The sequence below is a fragment of the Aspergillus karnatakaensis genome, assembly GCF_047715665.1.
Source record: "Aspergillus karnatakaensis strain CBS 102800 unplaced genomic scaffold BJY04scaffold_19, whole genome shotgun sequence".
Classification (NCBI taxonomy): domain Eukaryota; kingdom Fungi; phylum Ascomycota; class Eurotiomycetes; order Eurotiales; family Aspergillaceae; genus Aspergillus; species Aspergillus karnatakaensis.
In genome coordinates, this window is record NW_027395731.1 from 67405 (window position 1) to 85565 (window position 18161).

An 18161-nucleotide genomic window follows, 5' to 3' on the forward strand; every position below is an offset into this window, starting at 1 on the left:
ATAGACCCGGCTACTAGACAAGAAGACAAGCCAACAACGTGATGCCCCCTTGCCGTCTTGATTTGATCTCCAAGCTGGACACATTGCATAACCGGAGTCGATGTCTGAAAATTCAGCAAGCCGGAGCTCAGAAAGCGCAGGCGTTGAGAATCGCCGGTCCAGTCGCGCTTGTCAAAGGTTGGCTCTCCTCAAGCCTGTTGAGCCCAATGCTGATTGCCCCTCAGTTGCCGCATGGTACGCGTGGATGATGGAACCAGACCGAGAAATCTCTAACAGTCCTAGGCCAAGGCAAAATGCGAAACAGTGGCTAGTAGATCGCAGTGCCGTCGGTGTCTTCTATCTTCTGCGACATGTGTCTTCTCACCTAGTCGGCGCGGACGGGTGAAAGGAAGCAAGAAGTATGTGCATCTGGATCTGGTTACCGAAACTACGAGCTGTGAATAAAGCTAACAAGTTAGTCGGCGGACCCTGGACAAGCTTCGAAATGAGCAGTTACTGTCATCAGGATCTCGAGGATACATGCCTTATAGGAGTAGCACAGATCGAAGGCCACCAACCGAGTTCGAGGTCCATGGCAGACAAGATGCAGAGCCTCAGCCTCATATTCACGAATTCGTGGTGAAAGATGCTTATCAGCCTTCAAATAACGACATACTATTGGAGACTCAGGGCATTAATGAGCAGCGTGGTGCTGTGGCATCGCACGGAGAGCGATCGTCAAGCTTTTCCAAATGCGAGACCCGAGGGAAGACACTGCACATTCCTAATGAGCTACCCGTGGAACATAGTAGGGACCATGAGAACACCGAGCCGCGAGGCTTGCAGGACCCATTGTGGGTGATGGCTAGTCTTGCCGAGCAAGGCTGGAATCTCCATGGTACAAGTGGTCACCAGAGTGACAACCTAGAGTCCCCAGCCTCCCGCACGGCAAATGTTTTACCACCAGAAGAGACAAATCTGCTCAGCAAATGGGGCATCCAGGATCTCCAGGAGATTGAAAAAGAGCACAGTCTTTATTATGAGCATGGTTTGTTTGGCTCTAAATGTGATGTGGCTCGTGACCTTGATCCCATCCAGCGTGGATTACTCGCTGAGCAAAGAGCAGTTGAGCTCTTCCAAGCGTACGTGATTTTATGCCCAGGAGCTGACTGTTAACACAATGCTCATCATAAATGCAGATATTTTGCTCTGATAAATCCGCAATGGGCCATTTTGGACTCTACCCTCCACACGCTGGCGTATGTGAGGGCACGATCAGCTCTGCTAATGACCACAATCCTTGCCCTTGGATCCACAGCCCTCTCTCTAATTACCAATTGTGACGAGGATAAAGTGACTGAAGCACTCCGACTTCATACCCATGCTCAGAACCTCAAGCTCGTGGTTTTCGCAGCCGGGGCAAGATCAATTGAAATAATTCAGTCGCACATAGTATGTTCACTGTCCATCCATAATGGTAATGGTACTAATGTCAATGGCAAAGCTTCTCTCACGCTGGGGGGTATCTCCAAAGATTCGATTCGATGAGCAGCGGTGGATGCACGCTGCGATGATACCCAGAATGGCCTTTGAAATAGGGTTGAACTTGTCGCATCGCTATGATAAAGAAAACGCCCACGATGCTCAAAGAGCTGAACAGCTTCGACGAAACGATTGTCGCACAAAGGCTTTCATGATCATAAACGAGCATCGGTAAGTGATAGTCAACCAACTCTATTTTCTGTCTAGACTAAAGCTTGAGCATTAGATTTTCCAGCTTCTCAGGCCGGAATCCAATGGATCTCTACCCTTTTGAGCTGAATGAAACTCAATTGGAAGAAGTCATGCACTTGGGCTGGGGACAATCAACTAGATCTCTAGCGGCCCTTTACCAACTCTTTCTGTTTGATGTGCGTAAGCGCCTCTCGATGAGAGTAGTTGTCTAAACTGACAAACTGAAAAATCCAGAGAGATGTGCGCCAGAGATTAGATCAACATCGAGTGTCGCTAGAGACGAGCCTTTCGCTGGACGCTGAGTTGGAACACATAAAAAGCTACTTAGAGAACTGGATCCAACGGTGGTGTGGAAGCGACGAGGTACACCTCCACTGGCACTTAAAGCACGACACGCTTAGCTGCTGGCTGCTACTGGCTGTTCATATTGCTAGAAAACGCACTCAATCGGGCGCTGTGTCTCACTACAGCCTTCAAGAGAAGCAGTGGAAACAACAGCAGCTTCTTCTTGCTCTTTCGGCAAGACTGTTCAAGGAGTCTCTGCAAGCTCCAGAAGCAGTACGCATGACTCACCGTGCGGGAATCTTTCCTTTCGCAGCATCTATCCTCCTCCGCTTTGGCGAGCACCGCGATCTCGTCCTTCGCACTGCTTTGCGCATGGCTGGGGAGCCGGGGAAGCTACATGTGCCCACGTTTGTTCGCCATTCAGGAACACAGATGCTTGTGATGCTTTGGTCAGTATCGAGGAAGTATCTGTATAGCCAGTCGCTAACATGCTTTTCAGCAAGACACACCTCTCTCGGGCCCCTTCTCCTATTCCTCAAGCCAACAGCCAGCATTTCCAGAACCTCTCACAAATGGCCGAAAAAGGATCACAAGCAATGGCGGAGCACATGCAACAGCCATGTTTGAATCAACAAACGATGAGACATAATATCCAAGAACGACCCCTGAGCCTTTCTGCCGGAGAAATTAATGACTTGTACCCTCTTTGGCCGCAAATAGGTGTGGATATCATACCTTCCTTCAACATCGCCGAGTTTCCCTATGTCCCAAACCCTACTCTATCTCCAAGGCAAGTCCACGACCCCCTGTATCTCCCCGCGTCCCCCATCGGAGACCTCAATAGCTGGGCGGCAGCCGAATTCGAGAATTGGCTGGGAACAACAGCTCTAGAAAATGGTGTCCCCACGCAATTACCAAGCAAATCGTTACAAAGCTCTAGTGTGCCGGTAGAACTTACCGAACACGAGCCTTCGCCCTATAACATGAACTCTGGATTGCTGCTAGAGTCTATAAGTTCGTGTCAGGCTCCTATCCGAATTCCTCGGGACATACCACCTTGGAACGGAGATCATGCGGCCATAGTAAGCGCAAAGGCCACTTCCAATGCTAGCAATACTCCTGGGGAGGCTTGCAGCGAACAGCGAAAGGTTCTGTTATCTGCTGTTGACCGTCTCATCCAGCTAGTGTCCTTAATTGAATGACCTGCGGGCTCGCCCACGGCCCTAAGAACTCATGTAATATCTACAAGACCTGGAGCTCTCCTATTAGCAATCTTTAAGTACCTTTATCATAGGCCCTAACGCCCTGGGCACTGTTAATGAGAAATATACCGCGTCAATAGCAGCCAATTGGGGCTTCAGATTCGTGCAAGTAACATTCTCAGATTCCCAGCCCGAATTTTACCAATTATGCACTGTTTTTACTCCGCTTCTTGCTATCTAGACACCGGCGAGCTTTAGTTATCCCATTTTGAAGGGAGGGGTGGATGACACCAAAATGCTGGGTCATCTGCCCCCGCTCTGGGGTAATTCCAGTGTGGGGTCCCCGCATGTGTCTCCAACTTTCCGGCTTTCAAATTTCCTGCTCTCAACCTCCTCCAACTGTCCAGAATGTCGCCCAGTGGCTTCTAATAACCGACTATACACCACGGCATCTAGAGCGGTCGCTCTATGGTAGTTACACAACGTATATGATGGCTCATTTTCAAGAATCATGTCTGCTATACGAATGAAAATCATCTCTGTTCTTTCAGTATGACCGGCACATCTCAATCTACAGGTGACCAGGCGGTCATGTCGCACGTCGAGCTTCCTGAGCCTGGTAGAGAGGTTAAAGTGAAAGATGCAATAGCCACGGAGAGGAACAACAGCAACAGCAACAGCAACAGCAACAGTGTCGACCATATGATGGCACCAACTAAGCAATTGAGTCTTTTGGAATCTATTCGCACGTACAAATACGCCACTATTATTTGCATTCTAGCTGCAGTTGGAGCGCTCTCGGATGGATATCAAGTTCAGATGTCTGGCAGTATCGTCGCCGAGCCTGGCTTCATTCGCCAATTCGGAGATCTACAGTCTGATGGGACGTACAAGATTGACCCCCAGTACATCTCTCTCTGGGGCTGTGAGTCTTCTTGCCTTGACTTGTATTTTCAATCTCTGGTTTTTTACTGACTCGGGGAAATTAATCAGCTCTGAAGAATGTCTTCGCTATGCTGGGAGCTGGTATTGGGTCCTACCCGGCCGATAAATTCGGTCGTCAATGGATGATCTGTCTCGTTCAGATCATTATGGTGGGTGGCTGTATACTTGAACAACTAGCTACCCATTGGACACACTGGCTCGGTGCTCGCTTTCTAGACGTGAGTTTGGAAAGACTCAACTCTTGAATTGCTATGGCTGATTGATGGTTGTGCAGGGATTCTCCATCGGCCTCGCACAGTGCTGTATAAATGTTTACATTTCGGAAATGGCGCCTACCCCATGTCGTGGCTCTTTAATGAGTCTCATGCAGCTCTTCGTGCGTTAAGATTTCCGATTTGTCAACGCCCTCAGATGATGAGCTGACGGACTATAGTACTCTATCGGTTCATTCCTGTCCGCAATATCTCTGAATATTGTATCTCAAGATAGGCCTTCAAATTGGCGCCATGCGGTGTTGTCCCAATTCGTCTTCTGCGGCGTGGCCCTCTTCGCGTGGTATTTTCTCCCAGAGTCCATCCGCTGGCTCTGTATGACTGGCCGTGAGGCACAGGCCAAGAAGATCATGACAAAAGTGTACCGTGGAGTTGAGGGCTATAATGTCGATATTGAATATGAGCGCCTCATGCTAGAGATTGAAAAGTCCCGTGCGACTGCCTCTATTCAAGGTGAAGGCACATATTTTGACATCTTCCGAGGAACAAATCTGGTGAAGAAATCTCATTTTGTGGCTCCCTTATTGAGTGATCTCAAGACTAAAATTGATTCTCTATCATTTCCTAAAGCGTCGTCTTGTTATTTCATTTCTTCCCTGGCACTGGCAGGTTGCTATTGGTGTCCCGATCATATCCACTTATTCGAGCTACTTCTTCGACATGGCTGGACTTGCCAACCCTTTCAATGGAACCGTCGCTACCAAGTACGCTCTGGGAAAAGATTTGGGCAACGCTCTCTCCGCTGACTACTTGACTACTAGTGTTGTTACAATTGTGATGCTGTTTATCGCAGTGCCTCTTGTTGAACGCCTCGGCCGCCGCACCCTTCTCCTTTGGTTCGCTCCCATTTGCATCGCCTCTCTTCTGATTATCGGTGGTGTCCTCAGGAGTGACGGACCGCCTGTTGGCCCTGTCTTAATTACTTTTGCGTAAGACATCAACTCTATTATACCTAGCTAGGAGTCGCCGATTTCGCTAACCCTAAATGAGGTCTAGGTGTACCTGGAGCATTGGATACAATCTCTCTACAGGCCCAATGGGATACATCTATGTTGCCGAAACAGCTACTACGAGGTTACGTGCGAAGACGACTGGCGTTGCCATCATATTTATCCAAGGCATGGCGACCGTATATGTCTATATCGCCCCCATCATGCTCAATAGTCCTGCACTCGGCATGAGTAATACGGGTGAGAAACTTCTGAAATCTGGATGTTTAAGAAACTACTGACTTCACTTCGACTAGTGTTCTTCTGGGTCGGCACAGGCACACTGGTCTACTTCTTGGTTTGGTTCCTGGTTCCTGAGACGAAGGGACGATCGTTCGGCGAACTCGACGAGCTTTTCGAGCGCAAAATCCCCGCCTGGAGGTTTGCCCAGACGAAGACTTCAGTAGATGAGTATTTCTCTCAGGACTCTAGAGTAAAGACCACAGAGGTACTAAGAATGTCAGAGTCGTGGAAGATAGTTCTCTCTCTATATATATATTGAGATTGATCTACACTTCATAGATCTAGGCTAGTGACCTGATCTACGAATATATGTACTTCACCTAGATAGACTATATCGCTACCGCTCAGCAACGTATATCTTCACCAAGCATTACCCCAAAAACGTACTACATCCTTCTCATATTCTTGCATCTTCATGCTCGTAGGGTTCAGGAGGAGAACAGGAAGCTTAAGTAATCATATACTTGCGTAATTTAATGTAATAATACGGGTTCATTTACGGTATCAATCAACTGTTACCAGATGTTAGTCAGCATACTTCGCTGAGAGAACCTCTCTCCTGGCTGCTCTTGCGCGCTTCTGGATAATCAGTTTCTCGTACAGTGAATTATATCAATTGAAGAGGCCCTCCCAGCAGCTCCAACAGATCAGTTCTGACCTGGGTGCTGTGCACGTGCTCGTGGTGGCCAAAACAATGGAGAACGACTCCGCACTGTCGCAAGCGCAACCAACTCCTGAGGAGCCTGTCCAGTCGATCGAGGGGGATGGCAAGGACGAAGGCGCTCCCAGCGCTATTACCGATGAACAATGGAAGTATATGATGGATGTTGTCCTGGCAATATATGAAGTTAGAGAAGCAGAGTAAGTTCTTACCCGATCCAGTACATGGTGATGTGTTTCGCGTCCTGTCGCATAGACAAGTAGATCAAAACTTGCTAATGTCTATCTTTCGTAACCTGCAGTGGCCATGACCCCTCGAGACTGTTCCATCGCAGTGTCAACAAGCGCAATGTTCCCGACTACTACGATATCATCAAGGAGCCGATGGCCCTTAGTATCTTGAAACAAAAGATCAACAAGCGGGAATACAAAGGCATCTCGGAGTTCGTGCGGGATTGCGCTCTGGTGAGTAGCGGCTTTCCCTGTCATATAAATTGTATGTTTGTCTCATAAACTTGTTAATTTAGATCCCTCATAATGCGCAAACCTACAACCGACCCAAGTCTCAGGCCTACGAGGATTCGCTCGTCATTAAGGACGCTTTCGTTACGGAGCTTCAGAAACTAGTCAAAGGGGGAATCATCACAGCCGAAGAGGCGGAACTTCCCGACCTGGGAGAAATTCCGGAACCAGATCCGCTACCAGAGGAGGAGGAAGACGAAGATGAAGACGATGAGGACGATGAGGACGAGGATGATTCTGACGACGAAGGCCGCCGGAAGAAGAAGCGAGGACCTCGACCCGGCCCAAAACGAGAGGGTGCTAAAGAGGACGGGTCCAAATCTGCCGACCCCGATCTGAGGAAAAAGCGAGGCCGACCTCCACGCGTTGATACCCCAATGGAAGCCAGGATCAAGGCAGTCCTTAAAGGGATCCGGAAATTGAAGGGTCCTGGAAGTCAACTCAAAGTCCGACATTTTGAACGTCTTCCAGACAAGGGTGTTTATCCGGACTACTATATCGAGACCAAAGATCCAATCGCCATCGATATAATCAAGCGCAAGTCAAAGCGGAAGAAATACCACTCCGTGGACCATTTCATGAAGGATATGGATCTTATGTTCAATAATGCGAAGGCTTACAATCAGTCGGAGAGTCAGATCTACAAAGATGCCGTTGAGCTCCAAGCGGAAGCCGGAAGACTGGCGGATGTCGAGAAGAAGAAGCCCGACAGCGAATATCTTATGGAAGACGGGCGACTGCCACTTCCAGATGGGATTCTTCACAAGGGTGAGCTCTGGAAAGTTGGAGACTGGGTGCATATCCAGAATCCCAACGATGTTACCAAGCCAGTCGTGGCTCAAATCTACCGTACCTGGCAGGATTCCGAGGGCGAAAAGTGGATCAATGCGTGTTGGTACTACCGTCCGGAGCAGACTATTCACCACTTTGAAAAGCACTTCTATCCGAACGAGGTTGTTAAAACCGGCCAATACCGAGATCATCGAATTGATGAGATTGTTGACCGGTGCTTCGTCATGTTCTTCACCAGGTACAACCGTGGACGGCCAAGAGACTTTCCTCTGGATAAAGAGGTCTACGTTTGCGAAGCTCGATACAATGAAGAAAAGCATAAGCTGAACAAGATCAAAACTTGGGCCAGTTGCCTGCCAGACGAAGTGCGAGAGAAGGATTACGAAATGGATCTCTATGATCTTCCTCGCAAGATCAAAAAAATTCCCAGTCCGATTAAGCATTTACTCAAAAGCGACGCAAAGGAAACAGACGACCTGCCAAAAGCGACATGGGGGGCTGAAAATGCACCCCCAGTGGTAGGCGCAGTTCACTGTCGTCCCCGAGATGAGAACGTAAGTCCCTTTGTACCTCCGTTGACCTCTGATACCCCATACTGACGGTATTTATCAGGAATCCCCACCTCCGGAGCCAACTCCATCACCACCGCCTCCAACTATTCCTCAACCTCCTCCCATGTCGGTTCCTAGACAAACCTCGATAAGCCAACCACCTACGCAACCCATTGCGAACAGCCCGGCCAACGCCTTATTAGCCACAGCGAGCCCTGTTCCAGCACGTTCACCGGCTGCGCCTCTCGGACCTTCTCATCAGTCACCAGTTCCAGCCCCTCCTATTTCTTACCATCAACCTCAGATCCCCTCTGCTCAGGTTTACCAGCCCGCGCTGCAAAGGCGCTCCAGCGGGTTTGTGTCTCAGAACCCCATGTCCGGTGCCTTCCAAGGACCAGGCACACCTCACCAATATGCGGGTCCCCCAGTCCAGCAGTATACGTCATATCAAGGAGCCCGCGTGCCGGGGCCACCTGCTGTTTACAACCCGAACGCCCCGCGGCCAATCGAAGTATTTCATTTAAGCGACATGGCAAATGCAGCCATTCCCGCGGATATTCGCGAACAGTTCCACTGTGACGATGAAGGCCATGTGCTTTTCTTCTCAGCCCCACCTTTGGACATTGGTTCAACCGTCCAACAGAAATTAGGCCACTCACTGAAGTATCTTGCGGCCAAGGAAGAGCGTCGGAAGCTTGTAGAAGCGAAAAAACGCAAAGAAAGCCTTGAGCGAGAGGAACGTGAAAGAGCTTCTAAACGCCAGCGGGCTGATGAGCAAACAGCTCTGGCTTCGCAAGTCGAAGCCACGGCAGAGAAGGCCGTCGGAGTTATGACAAGGGAGATTCTATATGGCACAGACCAGATTTACAAGGCTCTTTACCAAGATAAAGCCGAAGTCGCTCGAGAAGCAGACGTAAAGGCCCGTGAGCAATGGATCCTCGCAGATCGTGCCATTCGAGAACAAACGGCACAAATCCAAGCAACCTCGACGAAGTCGACATTCGTCAACCTCAAGGGCAGTGCGATGTACATGGATGAGATTGACCCCGCCGCTTAGGTATTTATTATCAGACTTTTCGCATATTTATCCGGCGCATGACGGAAGGGGTGTTTAGGGGTTGAACTTGTTGTAATCGCGAGACCCTATACTTCCTGTATAATAGCGCCAGTTTAGCATATCAAGTCAGTTCTAACCTGGCAGCTCTTATGTGCCTTTCGCATTTGGTCAAACCTCTTGCCGGTTACGCAGCTCAGCCCCCATGATAAGGAGTAACGAGATGTTCTAGGTGACTCGCGGCTCTGCATTCCTTTTGATTACTGCATATACTTTCCCACCTGAGTACTATCGGTACTCTCAAAGAGAGCCGGCGTCTCGGTGATGGGACCTTGGGTATCCAGAGCTCATAGCAAAGTACGGAGGACCTGCGCTTCGCTCGGATATAGGGTTAAAGTAGGGCGCATGATGTCGCCAGATGGACAGACGGATGGCGTCATATTGGCAGATGTTTGGTGCGCTTTCTGGTAGCTGTCATCCCGAGCGTTCATCTGATGATCCTGTTCAGTAATAACATGGGCTGAGCTTGGGGATCGTAGAGCTATTTGATCGCATGACGCGGGAGGTGATTTGATCGCGTAGATGCGGCATTCCGAGGGCACTAGTTCGGAGGTAGGTACCTAAGCCTCAGTGAAGTGAAGTCGGCTGTGAAAGCGCTGTCCCATCCCCACCTTCAGGCTTCAATAATGATCTATTGTTGATCTTGGAGGTATTGATGGATTGTGGTTAACAATAACAAGAACAAGACGAGAACAAAAAGAGGTACACCGCCAACGACCTCCCTCCTCTCCCCCCCACCACTCGCCGTCGCCTCCGAATCCGATCAACCCCGCCAGATTTTTGCCTCAACCCCGGCAGACTCTCCTCTCGTCCTTCGTCTTGGAGATGCAGATGTCGGCCTCACGCAACCCCCCGTCCCAACCCTCGTCCGGCCATCACTCTCGTTCTCAAAGCCGTTTGTCGAGTGACATGAAAGGTCGTGCTCCGCTGCCGGTTCCCACCGGGCCACAGCATCTCCAGAACGGCCATTCTCGAAATCCCTCGGGCTTCGACATGGCTGCCCGCAGTCCCCCCAACCAAAGCAGTATGTCACATCCAGCCCATTGCTTGTTCACATTTCGGAATCCAATGAGATTTACTTCCTTTTCTTGAATTTTTGCTCTCAAGTCTGCATCGTTTGCTAATATTAGATTGCCGCCTGTGACAGACACAAAGCATGTACCCTGCAAATTCTTCCGTCAAGGAGCTTGCCAGGCAGGACCTGCTTGTCCCTTCCTCCACTCCACTGACTCGGCGATCGAGTATGCGCCCTGCAAATACTTCACAAAGGTGCGCACCTCCGCGGCGTCCTCGCGAGCGCCTGCATCTTCTTATCAGTTTAGCGCTGACCGTGTATGTCGTTCGTCAAAATAGGGTAACTGCAAATTTGGAGCCAAGTGTGCGCTGGCCCATATTCTGCCCGATGGACGGAGAGTGAATCGGCCTACTGCTGGGGGCATGGGAATGGGCGGCGGCAGCCATCTCAACCTCGGCGGTAGAGTCAATCCTCAGACGTATGTTAACCAGGATTCGGCGCTGACCAATTCCGTGCTCTCGCAACAACGAATTAACGGCCATGACCCGCGATACGTCTCCCAACTTCCATCCCAAGAGGAATTCGCGGCCATCCATCCCCAGCAACAACCTCCATATGATACTATTCCTTCGATCGACACCGGACTTGCCTCGGATGCTGGCTCTCCACTTGAGGAATCACGATTTCCCATGTCCCCGAATAACAACCAGTATCTGACTGCACTTGATGCACCACTTCCCGCCTCGTTTGACAGTCAAGGAATCTCCCATGCTGCACGCTATGGGCCCGTCGCTGCCTCCATGCCGTCTAGATTTGGCCTAGAGTCTCCGCCTGCGCAGCGGGCAAATCCGCCTCTCGATACCCTTCGGAGCATTCGCGATACTGCTTATGGGGCGGAAACGAAAAAGCCCTCATCTTCATTTATCGGATCATCGCCACCTGGTTTGCTTGAAGACGGTATTGGGTCTCGATTCCTGCACTCCCAGCGGGCCGTGAAATCGCGCATGTTATCCGCGAGCGTTCCTCGGCCCGGAGCATTGGATGATTGGGAGGACAGCAATTTCCCGATGGAGGAGGATTACCTGCCGATGAACCTCCACGACGATGTTCTCACGCCCCAGGAAAGACTTCGCCGCATGTCCCGTACTGATCACGAGCTCAGTTCTAGCCACCGCGATCTCAGCGGGCTTGGTATGAGCTCCAGCTTTACCAAAGTGAACTCTCCACTTGGCTCCAGTCCGTCTCGGTTCGGTGCACTGTTCGCAAAGCAACGCCAGAAGAAGGAGGAGGAAGCTCAAGGATCTTTTACACACCTCGGTTCCCCTCTACGGGAGTCTGCATTACACTTTGGCGGCAGCCCCAGCCTTGGCCCCATCGGTAGCCCACCCCGGAACACATCAGCGTCAATGATCTCCCAGCAACTTAGCGGGTTATCCCTTCACCCGGCGTCGGCTCGCCAGACCCCGTCAATCGGTGCCAGTGCCAGTAGCCGCCTAGATCGCACCGTGTCATCTCCCGTCAGTACCAGCAAGATAGACGAGGAACAGGGTGAAGGTGACCTTGTCTTCTCAATGGAAGAGGAGGACGGTAATAAGCGTTCCAACGAGGAGGAGCCTACATCAGCAGCAGGCAAGGCCTAATCGGCCGACGCCCTTTCCGCTGCAAAACTGGCGTAATAATCTTTGCAACCCTGCTCTCGTTTGAGCAGAAACGAAGTCTTTTTCCACGAATTACACGACTAAAAGCAAAAGAACGGCCTTTTTTTCGGTGCCAGCCCACTCACGGCGTTTGGACATAATACATATACTTATCTTCTCTCGATCAAAAGCACTCCTTTCCGGTTTAGGCAATCGCAATCGGAGGGGTATTTGCATAGAACGCTTGAAACGACATGTGGCGGAGGTATTCCTTTGGAGAATCGCGACTCTCTCCGCCCCCAGCTCTCGCGCCGGCTTTCGTTTTTCCTTGTCGTCCTGACCTTACATCTCATCGCCGATTTAGAAAGATCTTGGTGTTTTCGTTTTGGGGAGGCGTTCCAGAACGGTCGATGGAGAGAGATAGTAACTACTACCGGGGTTTTGGAAGACGGTCTCTGCATACATGCATTTGGAGGGGCATTATCTTCTTGCTTTTCCCAATTATTTTTTTTTTTGATCTTTTGAAACTTTTTTCCTCTGGTCGGTTGCTTGTTGGCTGGTTTAAGAACCCGTTGTTTCTTTCCTTCTTTTGTCTCTTCTTATACCTCCACTACTCCTTATCCTTCCCCTCTTGGACCGTCTCTGTATATTTTACACTCCATCTTTCTCTCTAAGGGTTTCTTTGGTTTATACGCAGCTTACGAGGCAATGATTGATATCTCTATTCCCCATACTCAACGCGCCTTTCCCAGTAGAGCAGTAATCAACTTTCATGTTTGAGGATCCTTTGTAACTTCAAAAAGAAGAACGGTAGTAGCACCTTTCCAATACCCAGTGGTCCTGCCCTGCCCTTGAAGGCGGTCTGTGAGGATACTAAACACCGACCTCGGTGGCTCACTGTGAGACGTTTACCCCTGCCCTACAACAGATAATGCCCCCCTTTAATGGTCCATGAACGGGCTTTCAACCAAAGACAGACATGGGGCACCGGAATTTAGTATGTCTGCGATTGCGGGGGGTTCATTTCATTATCGGTTCCTGTTTGTGGCGATGTTGGTTAGCTGGTATGGCAGCTCAACCTTTGATATTTGAAGGAATGTATGGTTAGCGGACTGAGCGCTGGACGCTACTCGCTACACAATCAGGTCACAGCTCAGCAATCGACTGCAAGAACAATGGATTCCGCGAGCCGTGGAAGAAGGGCCGTGACAGGAAAGAAAGTTTCAATTTGAGGCACTGTATACCAGGGACACTTATTTGGTTATTTTAGGGACAACAGTCAACATGGATGAAGGTTTTCATTTCATATGCTCGTAAGTCGTGGCTGCGAAGCGATTGCATGAGAATATACAGGGAGACAAGCCATCAGACGACACAGTCGCCTTTCTCAACAGATACATCTATCCTTCCACCATCCACTTTTTACATGGGTGACCCTTCCAGGCCTAGACTTTCCTACCCATACATCCTCTAGTATTAGTAGAGCAAGACAACAGCCAAGAGGAACAGAATCACACATACCCAAAGCTCCCCCCTTGTCATCCCCTCAGGCAGCGTCTCCGAGCACCTCTGCCAAAGGTCCCGACAGATCTTCGCTCTAGCTCTATCCTGACCAAGCCAGAACTTCCAGTTCCTCTTTGCAGCCTCTTTCTCCACTGAGGTAATACTCGCCTCACCTTCACCATGAGCCCCCTTCAACTGAACAGCCAGCGTCTCCTTCTCCGCCTCAAGCTTGCTAATCTCAACCCGGAGCTCAGAGACAAGTGGCGTGGCTTTAAGCGCACTCAATTGAGCCTGCAGCTTCTTCTCGGCCTCCTTAAGAGCGGGAAGTTGGTCCTGAAGAGCCTGGATCTCTTCGTCCATGGTGGCGATGGCGTTGGGGCCGGTTTTGTCGGGTTCCTCCTGGAGGGCGTGGTAGACGGTTTGTTTTCCTTGATTGGGAGCGTCGTAAGTTTAGAGCTGGCTGCTTACTGTTCAGAGGGGTGTAGAAATGTATTGGGCTTACCGGCTACCCGGCACTCAATCTCCTTCTTCAGGTGTAGATCTTTGAGGGCTTTGACGGCGTAAGCTGGGTTGATGTTAGTAGAGAGAGGGCTTGCCGACGACACCCAGACAAGGACATGCTCTTGGTGACTTTGTTATGGAGATTTGAGGAGATGTCAATAACCTAGACCATACAAGATTATCCCCCTGTTCGGTTGAAACTGGCTACAGAAACCAACCGAGTAAGGACGGCTGAGCCAGTTCATTGAAGATATCAGCCATGAGGACATCAAGTGAAGTAGAGGCGCACAGCTAATGCCCTGAGAAAGGCAAGCGTACTTCTGCTTTTCTGCCATGATGAGATACAATTAGCTCCAGGAAGGGTCGGAGAGGGTATAACAATACTGACTGAGATAGTCTAGGATCATTGCGGAGCCATCAACTAGTAATCGACTGCTGTTAGCTTCTCGATAGCAGGCGACGTGAGGTCTTGTGAGCTCACCATCGTTCGTCGAATTGTCAGCTTTTACTTTCTTCTGCGTCATCGTGAGAATAGGGGGGATGAAAGATGTACGAGATGTGGAACGAGATCGCAAGGCTTCAAACAAACGACTAGGAGTCTAGGAGCTCTCGGGATGGGTTCTATGATGGTGGAAAATCGGACGGGATCATCACGTGGAAAGTATCATTGATGTTTGTGCTGTTCAAGAAATCTGCCGAGTCTATGCAAAGTTTCAGAAAAGAAGAAAATGATGATGCTAATGAGCCAATTGAATGCGAAAGGGGAAGAAAACGCGCATTATTTGAATGGCAGTTGCTGTTATTTCCACCCATATCAAAAAGACAACCACAGAAGAACGCGGCACAGTCGATGATCAATAGTACGAGGCCAGTTCCATTAAATCCCAAATTTTACAAGAAGCAAATAGAAGTGTAGATGCAAAAATATTCCGGGTATCACATGACAATCTAAAAAGATGTTAGACGGTGAACTATTATTAACGAACACTGAGTGAGGATGACTTACGCAATCGTTCTCTTTTGGGGCCTGGGGAACTCCCATCTCCTCGAAAGTCTTGGGGCCCTTGCCGGGTAGGTTTCCTGCTTTTGCGGGTTTCTGGGCGACAGGAGCGGTTTGAGGAGCAGCCGGGGGCTTTGGTGTTCCGGATGGGGATTGCATAGATTCGGCACGCGGAGGGAAGTTTGCAGAAGAGGGGGAGGGTCGGGGGGATGGCATGCCGCCGCCTTGGTACCCAGAAACGGGCGTCCGCGCAGGCTTCCGATCAGGTACATTGTCTAGACGTTGAGGGCGTCTCCGGGTATCTTGCATCTGGGACTCTAGGGGTGCCGAGTAGCCAATGTCAAGTCTGGGAGCCGATGATGATGGGTGTACTGGGCCACTTGGTGGTGTACCAGAGCCGGGCGTGCCGGAACCGGGTGAGCGGTAGCCCGCTGGCCCTGGCCCATATGAAGCAGCACGGTTGTACTGAGCAACATTAGGGCGGATATTCGGGTTGATACCAAAAGCAGAGCTTGGCCGATTATCAGCAGCTGGGTATCCGGGGCGGCCATGGGGCATTTGGCGGTCGGGGTACGGAGCTGCGGATGGTGGGTTATCTGAAAGGCTCATTCGAGAGGGGTCGGGCATTTCAAGACTCTCTTGAACTGGTTGCATGGAACTAGCCGCATTCGAGGCCCCACGTTGGTGATTACCGTAGCGTGTAGACTTGATTCGAGCAATCGCGACTTGTTCATGGTCACGGCGGGATAAGGTCTTTGACCGCGAGATGCTGTCGATTCGACCCGTGGCGTCTTTGTTTCCGCTCGCTGCAGCTTTAGCATACCAGCTCTTAGCTTCCTTGATATCGGTTGGGACGTAGATTCCGACTTCGTAGAAATATCCTAGCGCAAATTCGGCGGTTGGCAAACCACTTTGCGCTGCGCGCTGAGCGTACGTGAACGCCAACTCGTCGTTCTTCTCGAAGACACCTTCGTGTCCGCAAAGGAACCATTTACTGATGGCCATCTCGGCCTCGGGTTCTCCTTGACGCGCGGCAAGTGCGTTATAATGCAATGAGAGTGCCGGGTTGAAATCACAGTCTAGCTGACCAAGTTCATACGCGGCGCCCATCTTCACCTGCGCCTTGGCGAATCCGTGGTATGCAGCCTTTTCTATGTTGACGCGGGCGCCACTGAGATCGAGAGGAAGATAAGCCTCGGGGACATTCACCTGAGGTAGTTCGCGAGCCAGAAGCATGCCGTAGACCTGTTATGAGTAAAATTAGCCCTCAATCGTAGTAATGAGACGTAGACAACTCACATAGGCACCCTGGGGTGCATTTTCGTCGCAAGACTGCGCAGCTTGACTGATGTATTCGAGACCCGTCCGGTAATCCTGGCGCTGACCATGCTGACCCAGCAGTATCATCATACCCAACCGCTATTATTAACACGTTTTAGCTCAAGCTCGCTCTCATCTCAAGAGAGTCTGGCGGACTCACGTAATAAGAGGCGGAGTCCGCGAAAGCGACTCCCTTCTCATAGTGGCGAATGGCTTTCTCAGGTTCTCCAGAGCTTTCAAACTGCATTCCGATGCGATACTCGGCTCTCGCAAAGCCCTTCTCCGCGGCTCTAGAATAACAGCGGAAAGCCTCCTTTTTGTCGATACGGTATCCAAACTTGCCGAACTCCAGCCACATACCCCTTATGAACTCCGCCTTTGGGTGGTACTGGTCAGCCAAGAAGTTGACGATGTTCAGTGCGTCGTTTCGAAGCTGGCGCTCGCCCGAGGGGGTCTGCGGGCGCGGCGGCTGAATAACAGAGAGACGAGCTTCATTCTGCACGGCGACTTCAACGTAGGCGAGCACATCCTGTGCCCATGCCAGCTGCATTTCCGGGTCATTGGAGGACAGCACGGGCACCCGCGCCTTTTCCAAGTTCGCCTCTCGTTGTTCATCGGTAGGCGGCACATTTGGAGGCGGGTTGCGGAGGACAGGGAAAGGGGAGAAGTTCGGGGTGTCCATCACGTCGTATACAGCAGCCGACTGTTCGTAATGAGTCGCTTCGTAGCCAGAGTGAAGAGGTTGACCTTGGACTACAGCGGCGGAAGATGTTCGCTCTGGAAAACGCGAGCGCTCATACTGGACCGGGCCGGGCTGGTTGCGATGGGACTGGGGTGGGCTGCGGGCCTGATGTTCGAACTGTGCGATGTTGTCCTGCATATTCTCCGGGACTTCTGGCATAACCCTGCTAGTTCGAGAGATTATTGTCCTTCAATTAGCAATCCATCCCAAAAAGGAGCACTAGTGGGGGGATAGTTAGAGTGATCGGTAGGTGTAGTGTGTCAGGGTGATTATTGTTCTGATGAGGGGCGGAGCTTTGTTAATCAAAGGGACAAGAATAGCGCGGTCGCACCTTTGAGGAGAGGGGGAGATGACTTCTGGCATGTAAAAGTCGTCCTGACCCCCTGGATACCATGTCGCAGCCAGGCTGCCCTGGCCACGGCCCTGTGGTGGTGGTCGATTCATTGTTCGCGAGGATAAGCCGCGCCTGGACTATGCCTCTTTTTTTTTCTTTGCTTTTCTTTCCTGTCGATTTCTCCTATTTTTTTCGCGCCGCGGATTCCACCCCTGCCAATAATGTGCTGGGTCTCGGAGTCAAATGAAAGCTATCGTTTAGGCTGTTTAGGGTCTTGGGTCAGAAGAGCTCATCGGGGGACACTCCCAAACAGAGGAGAAGGGAGCTTGAAGGAGCGGGAAAACGACGAGACCAAGCAAGAAAGCGGATCTCGTAAGGCTCAAGAGGAAGAATGACAGGATTCGGAGTAACAGGAAGGGATTTGCAAGGCCCCAACAAGGAGGGGGAACAACGTCGCTCGGAAAACCCCGCTATAGCAAACACCCGAGCTGGACTGGAGTTATTGAACGCGATGGAGCTGTCAGCTGTGGAACAGGCTAAGTAAGATGGATTGATTGAATGGAGATGGAGTCGACAATCTTAATGAAATGACAATAATGATACGAGTGTTCGATGTGGTAACTGGTCACTTTGGTGAGGATTGTGATATAGTAACTGCTAACTAGTTACTGTTGCCATGGAGGGACAGCGGGGTTCATAACTTCATATCAACTGGATGGATGCTCTGCCTGCTTGCTGTCTTTTTCTACCTCCTCTCCCTAGTTAGGTCTCTCCCTCTGCAGGATTTCTTCCTGGATAGGTAAGCCATCTGTTATCTCACC

The 18161-nt window shown here is 50.6% G+C and overlaps 6 protein-coding genes across 6 annotated transcripts; 4 read left to right on the forward strand and 2 right to left on the reverse strand.

Annotated features, from left to right (window-relative positions):
- Nucleotides 1-41: 41 nt before the first annotated feature.
- On the forward strand, nt 42-3200 carry BJY04DRAFT_217253 (fungal specific transcription factor domain-containing protein; the record flags this gene model as incomplete). Its single annotated transcript, XM_073715990.1, has 9 exons — nt 42-177; nt 225-234; nt 283-381; nt 459-1121; nt 1179-1431; nt 1484-1692; nt 1748-1889; nt 1948-2405; nt 2498-3200. 9 exons carry the CDS (start codon nt 42-44, stop codon nt 3198-3200), a joined length of 2673 nt encoding a protein of 890 aa, XP_073572149.1.
- Nucleotides 3201-3752: 552 nt separating this feature from the next.
- Nucleotides 3753-5973, forward strand: BJY04DRAFT_217254 (uncharacterized protein; the record flags this gene model as incomplete). The annotated part of the gene is made up of 9 exons (XM_073715991.1): nt 3753-4125; nt 4194-4363; nt 4420-4521; nt 4579-4911; nt 4988-5121; nt 5179-5346; nt 5414-5607; nt 5664-5854; nt 5935-5973. The coding sequence occupies 9 exons, from the start codon at nt 3753-3755 to the stop codon at nt 5971-5973; spliced, it is 1704 nt and encodes a 567-aa protein (XP_073572150.1).
- Nucleotides 5974-6230: 257 nt separating this feature from the next.
- BJY04DRAFT_39909 (putative RSC complex subunit (RSC1)) lies at nt 6231-9775 on the forward strand. The gene is made up of 4 exons (XM_073720290.1): nt 6231-6510; nt 6612-6774; nt 6837-8177; nt 8236-9775. Exons 1-4 carry the CDS (start codon nt 6344-6346, stop codon nt 9229-9231), a joined length of 2667 nt encoding a protein of 888 aa, XP_073572151.1. The 5' UTR covers nt 6231-6343; the 3' UTR covers nt 9232-9775.
- A 1-nt stretch (nt 9776) lies between these two features.
- BJY04DRAFT_39910 (putative spindle poison sensitivity protein Scp3) lies at nt 9777-12069 on the forward strand. The gene is made up of 3 exons (XM_073720291.1): nt 9777-10312; nt 10436-10557; nt 10642-12069. The coding sequence occupies exons 1-3, from the start codon at nt 10114-10116 to the stop codon at nt 11941-11943; spliced, it is 1623 nt and encodes a 540-aa protein (XP_073572152.1). The 5' UTR covers nt 9777-10113; the 3' UTR covers nt 11944-12069.
- A 1293-nt stretch (nt 12070-13362) lies between these two features.
- On the reverse strand, nt 13363-14468 carry BJY04DRAFT_217257 (putative TBP interacting domain protein; the record flags this gene model as incomplete). Its single annotated transcript, XM_073715992.1, has 5 exons — nt 13363-13395; nt 13462-13871; nt 13946-14008; nt 14333-14365; nt 14426-14468. The coding sequence occupies 5 exons, from the start codon at nt 14466-14468 to the stop codon at nt 13363-13365; spliced, it is 582 nt and encodes a 193-aa protein (XP_073572153.1).
- A 412-nt stretch (nt 14469-14880) lies between these two features.
- On the reverse strand, nt 14881-17165 carry BJY04DRAFT_217258 (putative chitin synthase activator (Chs3); the record flags this gene model as incomplete). The annotated part of the gene is made up of 4 exons (XM_073715993.1): nt 14881-14892; nt 14951-16189; nt 16244-16363; nt 16425-17165. 4 exons carry the CDS (start codon nt 17163-17165, stop codon nt 14881-14883), a joined length of 2112 nt encoding a protein of 703 aa, XP_073572154.1.
- Nucleotides 17166-18161: the final 996 nt, after the last annotated feature.

Excerpts from the sequence above, each read along its gene's own strand:
- BJY04DRAFT_39909 (XM_073720290.1), top strand. The coding sequence starts at position 6,344 with ATGGAGAACGACTCCGCACTGTCGCAAGCGCAACCAACTCCTGAGGAG. Across the intron at positions 6,511-6,611 it reads TATGAAGTTAGAGAAGCAGA|TGGCCATGACCCCTCGAGAC; the intron begins GTAAGTTCTTAC and ends CGTAACCTGCAG. Across the intron at positions 8,178-8,235 it reads GTCGTCCCCGAGATGAGAAC|GAATCCCCACCTCCGGAGCC; the intron begins GTAAGTCCCTTT and ends GGTATTTATCAG.
- BJY04DRAFT_39910 (XM_073720291.1), top strand. The coding sequence starts at position 10,114 with ATGCAGATGTCGGCCTCACGCAACCCCCCGTCCCAACCCTCGTCCGGC. Across the intron at positions 10,313-10,435 it reads CAGTCCCCCCAACCAAAGCA|ACACAAAGCATGTACCCTGC; the intron begins GTATGTCACATC and ends CGCCTGTGACAG. Across the intron at positions 10,558-10,641 it reads CCTGCAAATACTTCACAAAG|GGTAACTGCAAATTTGGAGC; the intron begins GTGCGCACCTCC and ends TCGTCAAAATAG.